This window comes from Manis pentadactyla, chromosome 12 (genome assembly GCF_030020395.1).
Source record: "Manis pentadactyla isolate mManPen7 chromosome 12, mManPen7.hap1, whole genome shotgun sequence".
NCBI classification, from domain to species: domain Eukaryota; kingdom Metazoa; phylum Chordata; class Mammalia; order Pholidota; family Manidae; genus Manis; species Manis pentadactyla.
The window spans coordinates 109808422-109823396 of NC_080030.1; the positions used below are offsets into that span (position 1 = coordinate 109808422).

At 48.1% G+C, this 14975-nt stretch overlaps 1 protein-coding gene across 6 annotated transcripts in view; it reads right to left on the bottom strand.

Moving 5' to 3' along the window:
- Nucleotides 1–14975, bottom strand: part of FYN (FYN proto-oncogene, Src family tyrosine kinase) — a 140958-nt gene that overhangs the window by 17481 nt on the left and 108502 nt on the right. For 4 of the 6 annotated variants that reach the window (XM_057489493.1, XM_036902987.2, XM_036902990.2 and 1 more), the window contains 6 exons: nt 13798–13901; nt 12877–13026; nt 10282–10446; nt 7096–7275; nt 5543–5619; nt 5295–5448 (listed from right to left, as the gene is read on the bottom strand). In XM_057489493.1, coding sequence (XP_057345476.1) covers nt 5295–5448; nt 5543–5619; nt 7096–7275; nt 10282–10446; nt 12877–13026; nt 13798–13901 — 830 coding nt within the window. Of the gene's footprint in view, nt 1–5294; nt 5449–5542; nt 5620–7095; nt 7276–9702; nt 9859–10281; nt 10447–12876; nt 13027–13797; nt 13902–14975 lie in introns of all 6 variants that reach the window. The other 2 variants (XM_036902991.2, XM_057489494.1) reach the window with 2 other exon arrangements.

A 14975-nucleotide genomic window follows, 5' to 3' on the forward strand; every position in this document is an offset into this window, starting at 1 on the left:
CATTCTGCCAGGCTTCAAGGTGAGAAACCCGAGAGCCAGCTGGACTTCTCCCTCCCCTTAGACCTCTGGTCCAGCCCGTGGTGAAAGCCTCTCTCCTGACACGCCTCTTGGATTTGCCTTTTCCTGTTTATGTTCTCTTAAAACTTGGTCCGGGTCCTCATCCCACTGGACGTCCTTCTGCCGTGGCGCCCTGCCTTCCTTCAGCTTGCTGTCCTTCCAACTGGTCCCTTGAAACCTCGGCCTCATCACGCCCGCCCCCAGCAGTGGGCTCCTTGCTGCATCAGTCCGAGTCCCCCACCGGTGTTCATCTTTGCTTCTTGCTGCTCCGAACAGTTAACTGGCCTAGTGTGTCTCCCCAGGACCTATGCCCTGCACTTGACCTCACCCCACTCACTTCTTTTTATTAGCTTGTTGTAAAGGCCTTCTCTCCTTCCAGCTCCTTCGCTAAGGCCTGCTCCCCGCTCAGTCCCACCCTCATGAAGTGCTCTGTGGTCACCCACCCAGCCTCAGACCTCCCAGTGCACCTGGAACCTGTGCCACAAGCAGTCTGACACGGGAGAGCAGCAGCCACCCGATGCTGAGTGCTTGCTGAGAGCTTCACACGCAGGATGGAGATACCAGACGGGAACCTGATCGGGAGGGGGTAAATCGATACGCCAAGGACTGGTGGAGATGGTGGAGCTGGGGTTTGGCCCGTAGGGCCCTGGCTCCCGCGTCGGGTGCTTAAACACATCACACAAAGCTGCCACGCCCGTGTCTCCAGCACGTCCTCTACTGGTTCTACATGTGCTGTTCCGTCCCTAAGTGGGACCGGACGCTGCAGACGTGTATATCTGATTCATGTACATCTGAACCATGGAATACTCATCAATGGAGAGGGAAGATCTCCTCTTACATGCAGCCACCTGGATGCGCCTCGCAGACACAATGGTGGGAAAGGTGCCAGACCTGACAGAGGATACGATGAGGTTCGTTACGTGAAGTTCAGCTGCAGGCACGAGTCTGCGGTGACAGCTGTAGGCATAGTGGCGACCTCAGATGAGGTTACTGCTGGAAGGGGGATGAGGACGTCTTTGCCGGTGCAGGCACTGTTCTATATCATCATCTGGGGGTAAAAGCCCACGAGTTGGACACCTTAGAGTCACTCATTTTGTTGTAATATATGATGGCTTAATAAAAAATAAGTGTCCAAGAAAGCAAGTCATTCTTCCACATAAGCCAGGTCTACCTGAGCTTACATTTAACTCAACATCAGTCAGCACCGAGTTCTGGAAGCTTGGAAAGAGAAAAACTATAGAGTCTGCAGAGAATCCTCCCACTGCTTCCTGTCTGTCTGCGTGAGCTTTGACGAAACTGAGGCTGGAGTGGCTGTGAGTCTGAAAGCCAGGCTTGGGGACAGCCCCCCACCCGGGTGCTCACAGGAGATAGCGTGGTGTGGGCATGCGAGGCCTCATTGCCTAGGCTGTGGGGGCTGGGGTGGGAGGCATAGGAAGTGTGGAGGTGACCAGCTGGGAGGTCAGGACCTGGGAAGTGGGGATACTGAGGGCACCTGACTGACCTCTTTGGGCTTCACCGCACTTCCATGCTCACCGTAACCACTTCTAGCTCAGCAGACCCCAAACCAGCCAAGCTCAGCCCCTTTCTCTGAAACTACGGTCACCTTCCCGACTGTTCATGTCTTCTGGCAGCTCCATTCCTGTGATTACTTTCATGTGACTCCCTGGGAACTACCTGTGCTCCCTCTCTCCCTTCCCAAGTGATGCCAGGGCCTCTCCACTGTGTCCACAGTCCGTTCCTGCTTCTCTTTGCTCCCAGTCAGTCAGTCTTGCCTGGGACAAAATAACAAGCCTGTTTTTAACTCACTGCTCACTTTGTGCTGGCCACCTAAATACTTTGCATGTATTGTTCCACTTTGCAAAAATTAAAGCATAAAGCAGTTAAACATATTTCCATTTCACAGATAAGCAAACTGAGGTGTGGGAATGTTAACTAACTTGTTCGCGGCCCCACAGCCGCGAGGTGATGGAGCTGCATTTCACATCTGGCCCCATCTGATGTCAGAGAGGCTACTGTGTGTTCCTCCTCCTGCTTGCCAGCGGCCCTGGGCAGTCTTAGGCTTCTTGATATCAGTCCGCCAGCAAGTCCCGTGCACAGACAAGGCGCTCACATTATTAAGGTTGGCATCACTTTGACACCCTGACTGGACAGAACTTGGCAAAGAGTTTATGACTAGAGAAGATGCACCTGCTGTAACTGAGGGAGATGAGCAGGTAGTCCTGGTGAGCAAGTTGGTTGCTGTTGCTGTTGGCAGGGGACCAGCCTCACAGGCTTCTGTACACAGTCCAGTGGGGAGAAAAGGGGCACAGGGCCAAATTCCAATTCTGCTTGTGCCCTGGGAGATGCCACCTCAAAAGGGGGGTAGAAGACCTCCCAGTGTGCCCTTAGATGGGGAACTCGACACTAGGTTGAAAAAGGACTGCCACTCACAGACCTAAAGTACCTGTGTTTGGCATGTGCTTCTGCACACTGGCCACATTTCCATAATCAAGGTGCAGAGGCCTGTGGGCATCACAAGACCCGGCCTGCAAATACCATCAGGCACACAGGCCAGCTGTCTGGAGGGGCCGATGATCTCCAGCAGGGACTTCAGCACGCAGAATGCACGCCATCCGCAGAGCGCACCAGCTCCTTCCAGCCTTGTGAAGAGGCTGGGGCGGGGTGGACCTCCGGAGGACCTTCGTTAGCAGCTGGGTTGTCTCCTAGAGCTGGAAAATGAAGGTCCTTCCAACTCCCTCACACATGTGCACTTGAACATGCCCTTACAAAGCTTTACCATAAAATAACAGGAAAGGGACTTATGAATCATCTGTTTTTCCTCCCTCTCCCAACTGCTGTCTTGGCAAGAGGTGGTCAGTACAGCGTAAGCAGCAGACAGGGCCAGCAGTACTCGTGCTAAGATCCTCCTCTGCCCTCCGCTAGCCGTGGGACTCTGTGCAGGTGTCCTAGCCCTCTGAGGCTGCTGTTCCGCTCCCCACGCCTCACATGTGCCCACACAGGCCTGGCACCTGGGGGGTGTCCTGTGAATGCCCCTGCTCCCTCCTGCCCTTTGTGGCAGGGCAGTGTTTCTTTTAGTCTCCTTGCAAATCCTGGGGCCCCGCTGCTTGTCCCATAGTTCAGTTCTGGTTCATTAGATTCTCCTTACTTATCACTTTCCATTATTTGGCACAGATCTGAAGACACTTGTGAAAGGGAAGAGAAGAAAACAGTATAAGAGGGAAGGGTGGGAAATTTCCTCTATTTGGAAATTAAGTGAAGGAAATGCGGGACAGAGGGTATGAAGCTGACCCTCTGGAAGGTGTCAGGACAGCATCTGGGAAGGTGGAGGTGAGGGGGCCACCATAAAGGCTGCTGGGACAGCGAACTGGGGAGGAAGGCGGGACTCGGTGGCCAGGGCTGAGGGTGGCCCTGGCCCTGCTCCACAGCAGTGACATGCTGCGAGGGGAACTCCGTGCGGGGATCCTCACATGCACCCCCAGGGCCACAGCCAGAGGGACCTCACTCCAGGAGCTGAATGTCCAGGCCCTGTCAACAGCACCCCCGCCCCTTCTTGCTCACAGATGGTTCAAGGCTGTTAACCACACTTCTATAGGGTCTCTGGTCCAGAGGGGAGAAACAGCTCCTGAACCACCCCCTCCATCACCAGGACTCTTCACAAACAGAAGATGCTCACCGAACTGACCAACTGCCAGGCTGCCTCCATCACACCCCTTCCTAAACCAAACATTTGTGTCTCCCGAACTGCACCCACCCCTCTCCTTGCATCCGTGAGCTGGGACCTGACAGCTTTGCCTCGGGGTGAACTCTGTGAGGCCAGGGCTCAGCCCAGTGACACACCAGAGCCTCTCAGCTCACCCTGCTTCAGAACCACATCCACATCTCTCTCTGGCATCCCTGTGCATCTGACCAGAGAGACGGGATGCCATCTGGCCTGCACCAGTGTATGTGCGTGTGACGCGGGCTGGGCATGCATGCTGTGTGCGCATTTGGCTCTAGGACAAGAATTACTACGTGTTGGAAGTTTGTTGGAAGTTCAAATAGCTGAGCTTTTGAACGTGTTTTAAAATTCTGACAGCATCTGTAGGAGCCAGGGGCTTAGCTTAACCTTTTCCTCACCAATCGAGACCACTGAGAATGATAAAAGGGGAAGAACTGGCATGAACTGGAAGAATGAGAAAGAAAATAGCATGGGATTCCAGAAGTGGCCCTTAGGAGACTCAGCAGAGAGCACTTCCCCGCGGCATGTCCGGTCCCTGCTCAGGGTGACCAGGCTGCATGAGTGAAGGCTCTACCCCCTTCCTTTGCACTCATCTTCACGAGGAGCCTATGTTCAACTGCCAACAGGACACTTAACTCCGACATTTACCTGCTGACCATGAGGTGGAGATCTGGAAAGACTGAAAGCAAACCAGCAGCCCTGCTGGTGGCGTGATGCTCTGCAGGCACTGAAAGGCTGTGTCACTGGAGTGGCTGCTGGGGTGGGATGTACTTTATCTAGAGGCTATTCCTGTACATCTTCAAAGAGGGTGGGAGGAGGGAGATGACTATGTCGTCTTCCATCTTCCCTCCAGACCCCTTCTAACTTCTCCCTCTTGCTCGGGGCCCATCCACACTCAGTGATGGGCTCCTCCGGCCTCTAGCTGGGTTGGGTAAGAGGTCTGGAGGAGGACCAAAGTGCGAGCTCAGAACAAGACCTCCAGACCAGCTCTGCTGTCTCTCCCAAAGGTGGCCTTGGACAGCTGCTCGCCGTTAGTTCTGGAGCCCACTCCCACCCTGGCCCTTCATGTCTGGATGCATTGCTCTGGGGTGCTGCATCACGCCCTGTGGGTTTTCCTGAACCCTGCCCATACCTTTCCAAGTAACTCCTTTGTTAAATTCTCCAGTGAGTGTGCCTTCTGTTTTTTGCTAAGACTTTGATGGAGTGATGAGCTACTGCTTGACTGATTTCTTGGCCTTCCTCAGCCCTCTTTCTCCAATGGCAAAGTGTCCAAGAACCGGGCACTGTGAGGAGGGCAGCATGAGCCAGGGGACCACACCCGTGGACACTCATCCACCAGAAAGCAACAGCTGATCCTTCCCTAAGAGGTCCATCCTACTACTGTCTCCCATCTGCACAGCTGTCAGGTTCTTGCCAGATCAAGAAGAAAAAACCCAGCTGAAGAATGGGAAGGGGAGGGTGGGGAGGAAGGTGTGCAGTGCGTGCCTGCGCTGCAGGGTGCAATGGTTCGAGCGCCCACCTTGTCTTGCTGTGTACTCGTTGTCTTCGATCAGTCGGGCCAATCCAAAGTCAGCGATCTTGCATATGAGTCCATTCCCCACGAGAATGTTTGCCGATCGCAGATCTCTGTGAATGTAATTCATGCGCTCGATGTAAGCCATTCCTGCAGCGACCTGCGGAGACAAGGGGACAGGGCGCGGCTGTGGCACCGCACGGCGCTCCGTGTACTGGGACCTGCAGCAGGAACCGGTGTACCTCAGGGCCTACCTGGGCTGCCATGTCCACAAGATTCGGTAGTTTCAGGGCTCTTCCTTCTCCATCTTTCAAGAAATCAAGTAAACTTCCTATGAACCAAACATAAAACATTCCAATTTACTTTGAAAGATGAAAATTCCCAACAAAGGGCTGTATTTCATTTTCTTATTGGAAGTGATGAGGTAATTGAATGGGATAATGCCATCAATTAAAAAAAAAAGAGATTTATATTAAAAAAAGGGTAGAAAAAAGTATGCATTGGAGGCAGCAGTTGTACCTTTTAAAAATAAGCAATGGTGACTCCTTTTCTAAGGACAGCAAAAATTTGATGAAACTAGAGGAAATGGGACTCGGTCCCCTTATGTCACAAAGAACCTGTGAAGAGCTGCGCCATGTCCGTCTCATTCCCTCGTTGGCCCTCCACACAGGACTGATGTGGCGAAAATACTGCCCAGAGGAGTGTTCCCAAAATGTAGTCTGGGACCAGCAGAAACAGCATCCCCCCCACCCCAACCTTAATGCCAACTCCGGGGCCCCACCCCAGGCCTACAGAATCAGCCTCTGGAGGCTGGGCCCAGAAACTGGTATTTGGAGATCTGTCAGGTGATTCTGATATGCAGAAAAGTGTGAGAATGACCCCAGTTTATCTGAAGAGCAGCACGGGGCAGGGCAGCTCCCCTGTGAGACCATGGCCAGGTGGGCCTTACACACCCGGAACAGCACTGCTGGAGCCCCAGGGCCACTGTGACAACAGCCCCAGGCGACCAGAACTAACTCCAGGGCCGAAACATTTACGTGTAGAGGCTGGAGGCTTCACAATGGTCGCTGGGATATTTTTGTGTTTTAATCAACAGTTATTTACCAAATAACCCTGGATACAAAGGACAAACAAGCCACCAGGAAACATTCCAAATGCTTTTAAAAGGAAGAATGTGGAAAGGAAACTGCACTGGTGTCCTGATAAAAGGCACTGCCTTGCAAGGTTGTTTCTTGCTTGGTTCATCTATTTTTCCAAAACAAAGTAATCTTTGGCTTATTCCCGACAATACTGCTTTGATTAGAAAAAGGGGAACAGAGACAGACAGAGAGAATGAGAATAAAATGTGCTTTTCAAAAGAATGTCTTCCTTCATCTCATGTTTAAAAAACATCAGCTGGAAAAAAATGATGTTGAAATTATGGGGACTAACCTTACCCCAGAGATCAGTGTCTGTTATCAACTGCTCAGCCTGGCAAAAAGGAAACTTAACACAAGCTACAACATTCAAAGTAACAGCAAACTACCATAGCTCTCTGTATCACCCCTGCTATTAAAAATGAGTGTTTTAATTACAGAGAGGAGTTGGAATTCCTGACGTGGGCAGCGTGCATAGGTGCTGCAGTTCACAAGGGTCAGGGGGAAACTCAAGGTCACAGTCTGCCTCAAAGCTGTTTTTCCTTACTGAGCACAGTCTGTGCTCTGAACGGGAACGCTGGTCTCATGCAGAAACTAGGTGCAAGGCAGCCCCACTTCCCTCCCCCTGCGGCTGTGGGTCACTGCAAGGTGGAGCCCCGAGGCCGCCCGACCTTTATTCATGTACTCAGTGACAATGTAGATGGGCTCCTCGGACACCACCGCGTACAGCTGGACCAGCTTGTCGTGCTTCAGCTTCTTCATGATCTGCGCCTCCTCGAGGAATGATTCAGGAGACATCGTGCCGGGCTTAAGAGTCTTTATGGCTACTTTCGTGTTTCCATTCCAGGTACCTGTGACATCCCACGATATTACGTCAAATTAAAGATTCTCTTACAATGGGAAAATTTTTTTTTTCAATCAACAGTTATTTCCATAAAATTAGATTTTAAGTCAAAAATTTTTTCTCATTGAACAAAGATTATCAAATGTAAGGACTCTGTCAAGTATTTTCAACAGGAAAAATGTGTTGACTTAGGGCCAAATTATGGTTTACAATTCTTTTAACTTTTTCTTATTTTGATATAGACCGCTTTCCTTTTCCAGCTCAGCCAGTGATTACAAATTTGTACCAAGCTCTGCACGTGTATTTATAAGGACGAAAGTCTGGGGGTTAGAGCAGTTCTGGCCATCCGACAGCCCTCCCTTAGCCCTCAGAGTGAGCATGGAAGGAATTAGGTTAAGTTCCATTTTATAGGGTGTGCCCACTTAAAAACACATGGCAGCACCCGAGGATGTCTGGAAATTACTTCTAGACTTTCGGTTGCCTGCAATGGGTGAGCTACTTGACTGAGCCTCGGACAGCTGACAGATGAGGAAGACTGTAAGGATGCTGGCAAGCTTGGCAAGACGCTCAGTCTGCCCACCCATATGTCACTCAGGTGTACTGGCGGCCAGACACAGCCAGAACAGTGTCTCCCATCAGCTACCCTGGACAAATTACACAGGAGTTAAGAGGAAACAAAGTATTTAAGCTCAACATGTTAAAAAATTTCAGAAGGTCTAGAGGCAGGCCTGGTTAATGATCATCAGTTACCTCATCTGTAAAATATAGGAATGGAACTCATTCTCTTTCAAGTCTATTTCAGTCCCCAATTTAAAAAAAATCTAGGTTCTGTGTGTATTCCATTAGTTTTACAACTATGAATTAAAACTATAAGGGGAACATAAAAATTTGCTAAGATTACGTTATTTTCTATTTGAAAAAGAAGGCTGATTTAAATTAAGATTTTTGTATTTAATATAAGTGATTTTAGAAATAAAAAATTCTGTAAATTGGAGTAACTTTTGCTACCCTGTTAAAAACATTGTTTATGTAATTTCAACATGCAACCTACAAATAAAATTATGAAAGAGCAAGTGGCTTAAATAAGAGTTCATCCAAATCTTCTAAAATATCTGACCACTCAATGTAAATGGGAAATATGACAATTTGCAAGCGGTCTTTGCCACTGGAATCTTAGCACGCCAAAATCTTAAATAGGGACCTCCCTAACAGCACCCTTACACTGGCCTTCCACCTTGATCCTCAAGACGTCTTGTGTTCAGTGGGAAGCAAATTCTTAATATGTGTAATAATTTAAAATTTATAATTATAAAGTTTAAAAATAAATTTTTATATAGGGTCTAATTCTTCCTGATTGTGTGAGTGACTGGACTAAAATACTTAGGACCCACAACTTCAATTATAAATGGGGCAGATGAGGGAGAGGCCATATAAACATATTTTACAATACTCGAGTGAAAATCCAGAGAGAGGGACACAATAATGTGGACTCTGGGAAACAGTAACAGCAATACTTAGAGTAGCTTATACACACACACACACACACACGTCTATGTCTAGCCTACACACACACACGTGTATGTGCAGCTCACATGCACACACACGTGTAAATCTAGCTTGCACACACTTGTATGTTTAGAGTTTACACACATACACGTGTATGTCTTAGCATATCTCTCTGTGGTACTTAACTCATTGCCAGGCTCTGTTCTAAGTGCTTTAACTGTATCAGGCCTTGTAATGCAGAGTACACCTGAATACCTACAGCCACATGCAATCACAGGTACCTACCTGTACCATTTTTAGTCGAATCTAAGAAAGGGAGAAGGAGGGTTCCATAAGCACCAACACTTTCTTACTGTCAGATGCTTTGGGTGGGGCCTAAGTCCTAAGGCAGTGAGAAGGGCCCAGTGCAGTCAGCCTTATCAGTGACATGACTGCCCAATTAAGAGGAGTATGTTTGTCTACTGAGCACTGACTATGTGCCAGGGATTCTCACATACTGTCTCATGTAATCCTCAAAATGATAGGTATCATTTCAGTTCTACAGATGAGGAAACTGAGGCTCAAAAGGTTAAATAAGCCCCTCTTCACCCATGGTTAGTCAGCTAGTAAAGACTCAAACCCAGGCCCACAGAGCAAAGAAGCCCGTGGTGTCTCCCTACAGTGCCATCTGTAGCATCTTACCTTCCTGTGTGTTAGGAAGAGGAAACACCAGATTCCTACAGCATCAGTTTCCTGTTCCATGTGTGCCTTACTTAACCACATGGAGTAGGACAGAGAGTACAGCCAGTTATTGCCTTACTCTGAAAATCTGGCTGGCCTGTGTCTGTCTAGCTACCCAGGTTAAGTGTCTTGGTTCCAATGTTTGTGCATTTGTTTTTATTTAAAACCATCCTTTTAGTTGGCTTTGAGGTGGAGCCCTCTGCCTTACCAAGCCACACTTCAGCGAAACACCCCTGACCCAGCTTCTTCTCCAGAAACAATGAATCACGTGCAACTTCCCAGGCATCTTTAGCCAGTCCAGAAGTTTGTGGGGTACAACTCGATGCAATCACAGTTAAGTTAAAACATAAACCATCAGCTTTCTCTACAGGAGAGGAAATTAATAAAGAAAACAGTCCTTATAATCCATAATCATGCATGCACTAGGAAAGATGGAAGGTGATGTACCCTAGGGCGATACTGAGTTCACCAAATGAACATCTGTGGTTGGAAACGAAGGGCAAGGCATTTGGGGAAGGCTGGAACACTCCTTGTACTATATTTACTAGTTTGTGGATTGAGACTCATAAGGGGATAATTTGAGCCATTTGCCAATTGTGGACTCTTAGTATCTCTTTTCTAGAAATTCCCAAAGTCCAAAATCAAAAATCAAAATTATAATTCTCCCACTATTGGTAATTTAAGCCTTCCTCCTGCTCATAAACTCTTTATATTCACCTTCCATCTTTGATGTTTGGGACTTCCCAAACGAGAAAGCTAGTAATAGAGTAACTGAGTCTTGGCATACCCATCCACACTTCCCCAAACTGCCCATTTCCCAGTCTCTTGATCAACTGCAGGGACTCTCGAGGGATTTCCCAGACATCTTTGGTTTTGACAGACAGATCGGTAAGCCTTGGCATCCCTTTGTGACAGGGAACGACTAGGCGGCAGCAGAGACCTGCAGCTCTCTCTGATGGAGCGGGACAGTGGCAGAGGGAGAGAAAAGCAGAAGAATGAAACAACACTTCACAGGGGCACAAACCAGCGAGTGCACAGCGTTACTCAAAACAGTGCTACCTGGCGGAAAACGCACACATCTTGGAACATGAGACGCCACATGCTGAAATAAGGTCATTGGAGGTAGAATAGAGGATGTTTTAAATCTGGACTACTCAGAGTCCCAGGTATAATATAGTTTATACATATGTACAGATGTAGATCATGTTGGTTTCTAAACTCACTCAGTAAGAAAAATGTTTTCAGCCCAATGTGCTAATAACACGCCTTCTGGAACCCTGAAAAGGCCCCCACTGACCTAAAGGTGCAGATGGACTATGTCAGCATTGAGTCTTCTCCCCTCTACTAACAAGGGCTTAGGGACTCTTTTTGGTATGAATGTATTTAAAATTGTAACTTTAGTACAGGATTCTTCTACCGAACATCACACTGTCATAAACTAGGGCTGAAGATTATGCCTGGCAGGGAAAAGAGGTTACATTTCTGTAGTGATTTCTTTGGCATTTTAACTGACTATTCTACTAGTTTGATACTCTTGCTACTTTGATATTTCCACTAAAAAATAGTCTCTGATGTGTAATCCAGGGGTCTGGTTTGAAAGCAGAAAGAATGGAAACTAAAATCTGCAGAAACTCAGGATGTGAAAGAACTCTAATCCCTATGAAAAACAATGGAAAAAGCAGTTACCACTTTAGGTTATTTGGAGGTTGTTTTTCCTTTTTCTTTTCTTCTTTCTCTCTCTTTTGTAAAGATATGCCTTTGAACATCTAGCAGTGGTAAAGGGAAAATGGTGAAATGCCAAGGTAAACATCAGGCAGGTGAGAAGAGGCAGCAGAGAACAAGGAATCAGGGCCATGACAAACTGCCGAGAGCCTGCTGACCACAGCCCCCGGGGCACCCGCATCCAGGGCACCGAAGGCCCTGCTGTTGCCTTTTCTCCAGGAACCACTGTAAACTGTTTCCAGTCCTTTCTTTTTGGTAGAATCAGGTTCTGAGATGTTTAGGCAGAAAATTTTTTATGTGTCAATATTTCAAAGGCATTTTACTGTGTGAGAGAGAAAGTGGGAAGAGGAAAAGCCAATATAAAAACAAATCTAACTTGAGATGGATTTTTTTTGAGATTAGACGATGCCTGTTGCTCTTTCCAACTCCCTTCCTTCCCTCCACCTTTACAGTGTCATCAAAGTGCCCTTTCCAACAGTGTTCTCAAATGACCAAAACTCTGGGGCCTTGCTGGTGTCTGGCCGTGACAAAATGTGTTTCAGCATTTGAAAAATCCGTACAGACATTTTAAATATATCACTCAACTCAGGAGACAGTTTGCCAAATATTTCACTAGAATCCACCTAAATGAAACCTACCCAATGCCCTAATCAAATAATCTGCCAAGCTGTCACTAATTCTTACTCATTGGTGCCCAGGATCAATAGACAGGCATTTCTTATTGCCATTTTCAAAAGATTCCTTTTTTTAGAGCTAAAAATATGTACTTTTTAAAATGAATGTGCACAGAGCAATAGTTGAGATAAAATAATGTACTATTTTGGGGTTTTGTCATGGTCCTGAAGAATAATACAAAATATATGTACACATACACATAGGTCACACAAAAGTACGAGGTGTAATAATGGGATATAGATCCATATGTGTACATGTATATCTGTATCTACAGCCACCTGTGTGTACCTATTATAGAGGAGGAGAAAGCAATCATTTTAGCACTTGTACATTAGACCGATTCTTTAATAAAATGTACAAATCACACACCTGAACACCTACCAAGTATACATTTCTAAGAACAACAAACTAATGGTGACACCTGGGTGTATGGGCAGAGATGGACCGACTGTGTACAAGTTTAATTTAACATGACAGCTGTAACAGAGCCAAGAGCTATTGGTCATATCAGTTTAAGTCCAGTTCAGGAACAGAAGCATTGGTGGGGAAGTAGGACACGATAAGGGGGCTACGAAATCCATCGCGTCATGAATGAAATGCATGTGCAGGCTTCCCTGCAACAGTGCTGAGCGTGGAGTGGTGGTGACAGCAAGCCTGTCGGGTCCCCGTGAAAGTCCCAGCCCACAGACTGCCCCCTTCACGGTCCAGAACGATCCGCTGGAGTATACATGACGGGACAACATGGTAACTTGAGGATTTAACCTACTGCTTCCATTTGGGGAATGACATTTTGGCAAACGTAGGAAACTAATGCCAACTGGTAGGAAAATACCAAAGGAACCTATTCAACCACACCGCACTGAAGGGCTAGTGGGGAAAACTGTTTTGCTTTGTTTACACTGGTACCTTTCCCCTGCCCTCCCCCTTTCCTGCTCTGTGTCCACCCCTCCCCCCAGGGTCAGTAGCTAGTTGGAATTAAGGTTACCTGAGTAGTGCTGTACAAGCTGCTGAAGTGTTTCAAACTGGGCCCGGGTGGTAATGTAGTGCCCACCATTGTCAAGTTTACGAATTTTATAATGTTTGACGTGGTCTCCTTTCATATCATCCCAGTCGCGGATAGAAAGTGAATAGGCACCTGGCAAACACATGAATCGTTAGCAGCGCCAATCGTTTTGAGTACTCGTTTGTTTTTTAGGCCCCATTTACTGGACTATCTGATTAATAATTATCAAGAGGAGGGAGAGACACACACACTTCCACTCAGTAACATAAGGCGAAAACATCTCTTTCCTGCAAATGTCAGAAGGCAGGGAAAAGGGACATTGCCCTTGAGAATGAAAGCCTCCTGGATTCTCCCTGCGCTGCTGCTCAGTACCCCGTGCTGTGTTCTGTGGGGCAGAAACCACCCCCCACCTCCCCCCGCTGAGAAGCGGCTCAGCCTGAGGTTGCCGCCGGCCCCATTCCCCACGGCGCGTCACCGAGGCTGGGGCAGCGTGCACCACAGAAAGCAAAGGCGAGTCCTCCGAAGTGAACACCTATTTCTGCTTCCCAGTGCTTCACAGAGGGGCAGAGGGCCAGGGCCCGGCAGGCCCTGGAACCAGGAGGCCTCGGCTCCTTTCCCGTGGCCCAGCTCCTCCCGCCGCTCTAAAGGGCCAAGCACTGGAGAAAGAGCAGTCCTCAGTCACAAAGAAGAACAAAAGAGAAGCAAAATGACCTGTGAGATTGGCACCCGAGGAACTAAGTGTTTCAAAAAAGCATTGATTCTGAAGGGTTTCTGAACATCCTATGGTCCCGTGTGCCGCAGAGGACAGCCACTAAGGAGCCTTACAGGCAGAGAGCAGCCTTTCATCCCCCGGACTGATCTGCAGACTTGAACGACTAGCCAGCTTCCTCGACACGCTCTCACCTTTGGTGGTCTCACTCTCACGGATAAGAAAGGTGCCTCTAGGGTTTCCAAAGGACAAAAGCTGTCGCTCAGCATCTTTCCGGCCAAGTTTTCCAAAGTACCACCTTTAGATGAGGTCAAGGAAAGGAAACATTTTATAATGACCACTTACAAGGCTCTCTGGCCCATGAATCCTTCTCACCTCTGATTTTACTCTTAAACCTTCCCTGGGGATGTTTCCCTAGCCTCGTCTAGTCCCTTTCAATCTATTCCTGATTCCGTTCTTAATCCATCTCTTCCACTCTTTAAAAAAATCAGGTTTGGATTAAGGGTTATTGTCCTTCCCTCCAGAGATAACAAGACTGGTTTGTGTTAAAACTGCCACCTGCGTGTACAAAAAGAGAAGTCCAAGACCTTGTTGTGAGAAGGCAACAGAAGGAGACCCTTCCCACGCACATCTACAAGGCCCTGGATTTCTGGGCATAATTCAACCCCTGGGAAACAACAAAACCAGTCTTGTAGTACAATGACAACCCATAAAGCATTTTTTAAAAAGCCAGTCAGAACAGATAAAAAACAAAGACACAATATTTTCAGTAACTTCCTGCCTACAGGGACTCTGGACAACAGTGTCAAGACCACCCCTACTTTGAGAAGACTGCTGCCCTTGGATGCCTGCTTTCCGTTTCTTCCCGTCCAGCAGGCGTGAGGACCAGAGAAGCAAAAGGCGTCCGCAGAGCCCCTGGGCTGCTGCCTGCCATGTGCGCCCAGCACAGTGGCAGGGCCAGGTCTCTGCAGGGTCAACGAGCACGTTCTGAAATGCGACTCGGCTGTGGGCACTCTCACAGCCTCCCTGTGCCACTGTGAGAGGCACCCCAGCAAGCTGCCTCATGCATGACCTCTGTGACCTGTTTTTTTATCTTTCCCCTGCCCTCTGCAGCCCTGACCGTGCCTCGCAGTGCGGGAGCATTTCAGCACTGGGCTGAGTGAGCAGCAGGCGCGCCAAGAACCCGAGGGAGAGGCCATGAGCACCTGCTTGAATCTGCACATGGAAACAATTTTGAGAATATTTCACTGTGAACGGATCCAGCTTCTAAAATAAAACTTCAGTTCATTATAGTTGAACGGCTATGTGTGTTCACTGCCAAATCCATCTGAGTGAAGAGCTGCACTGAAGGAAAGGAAAGGCACACAGTGTG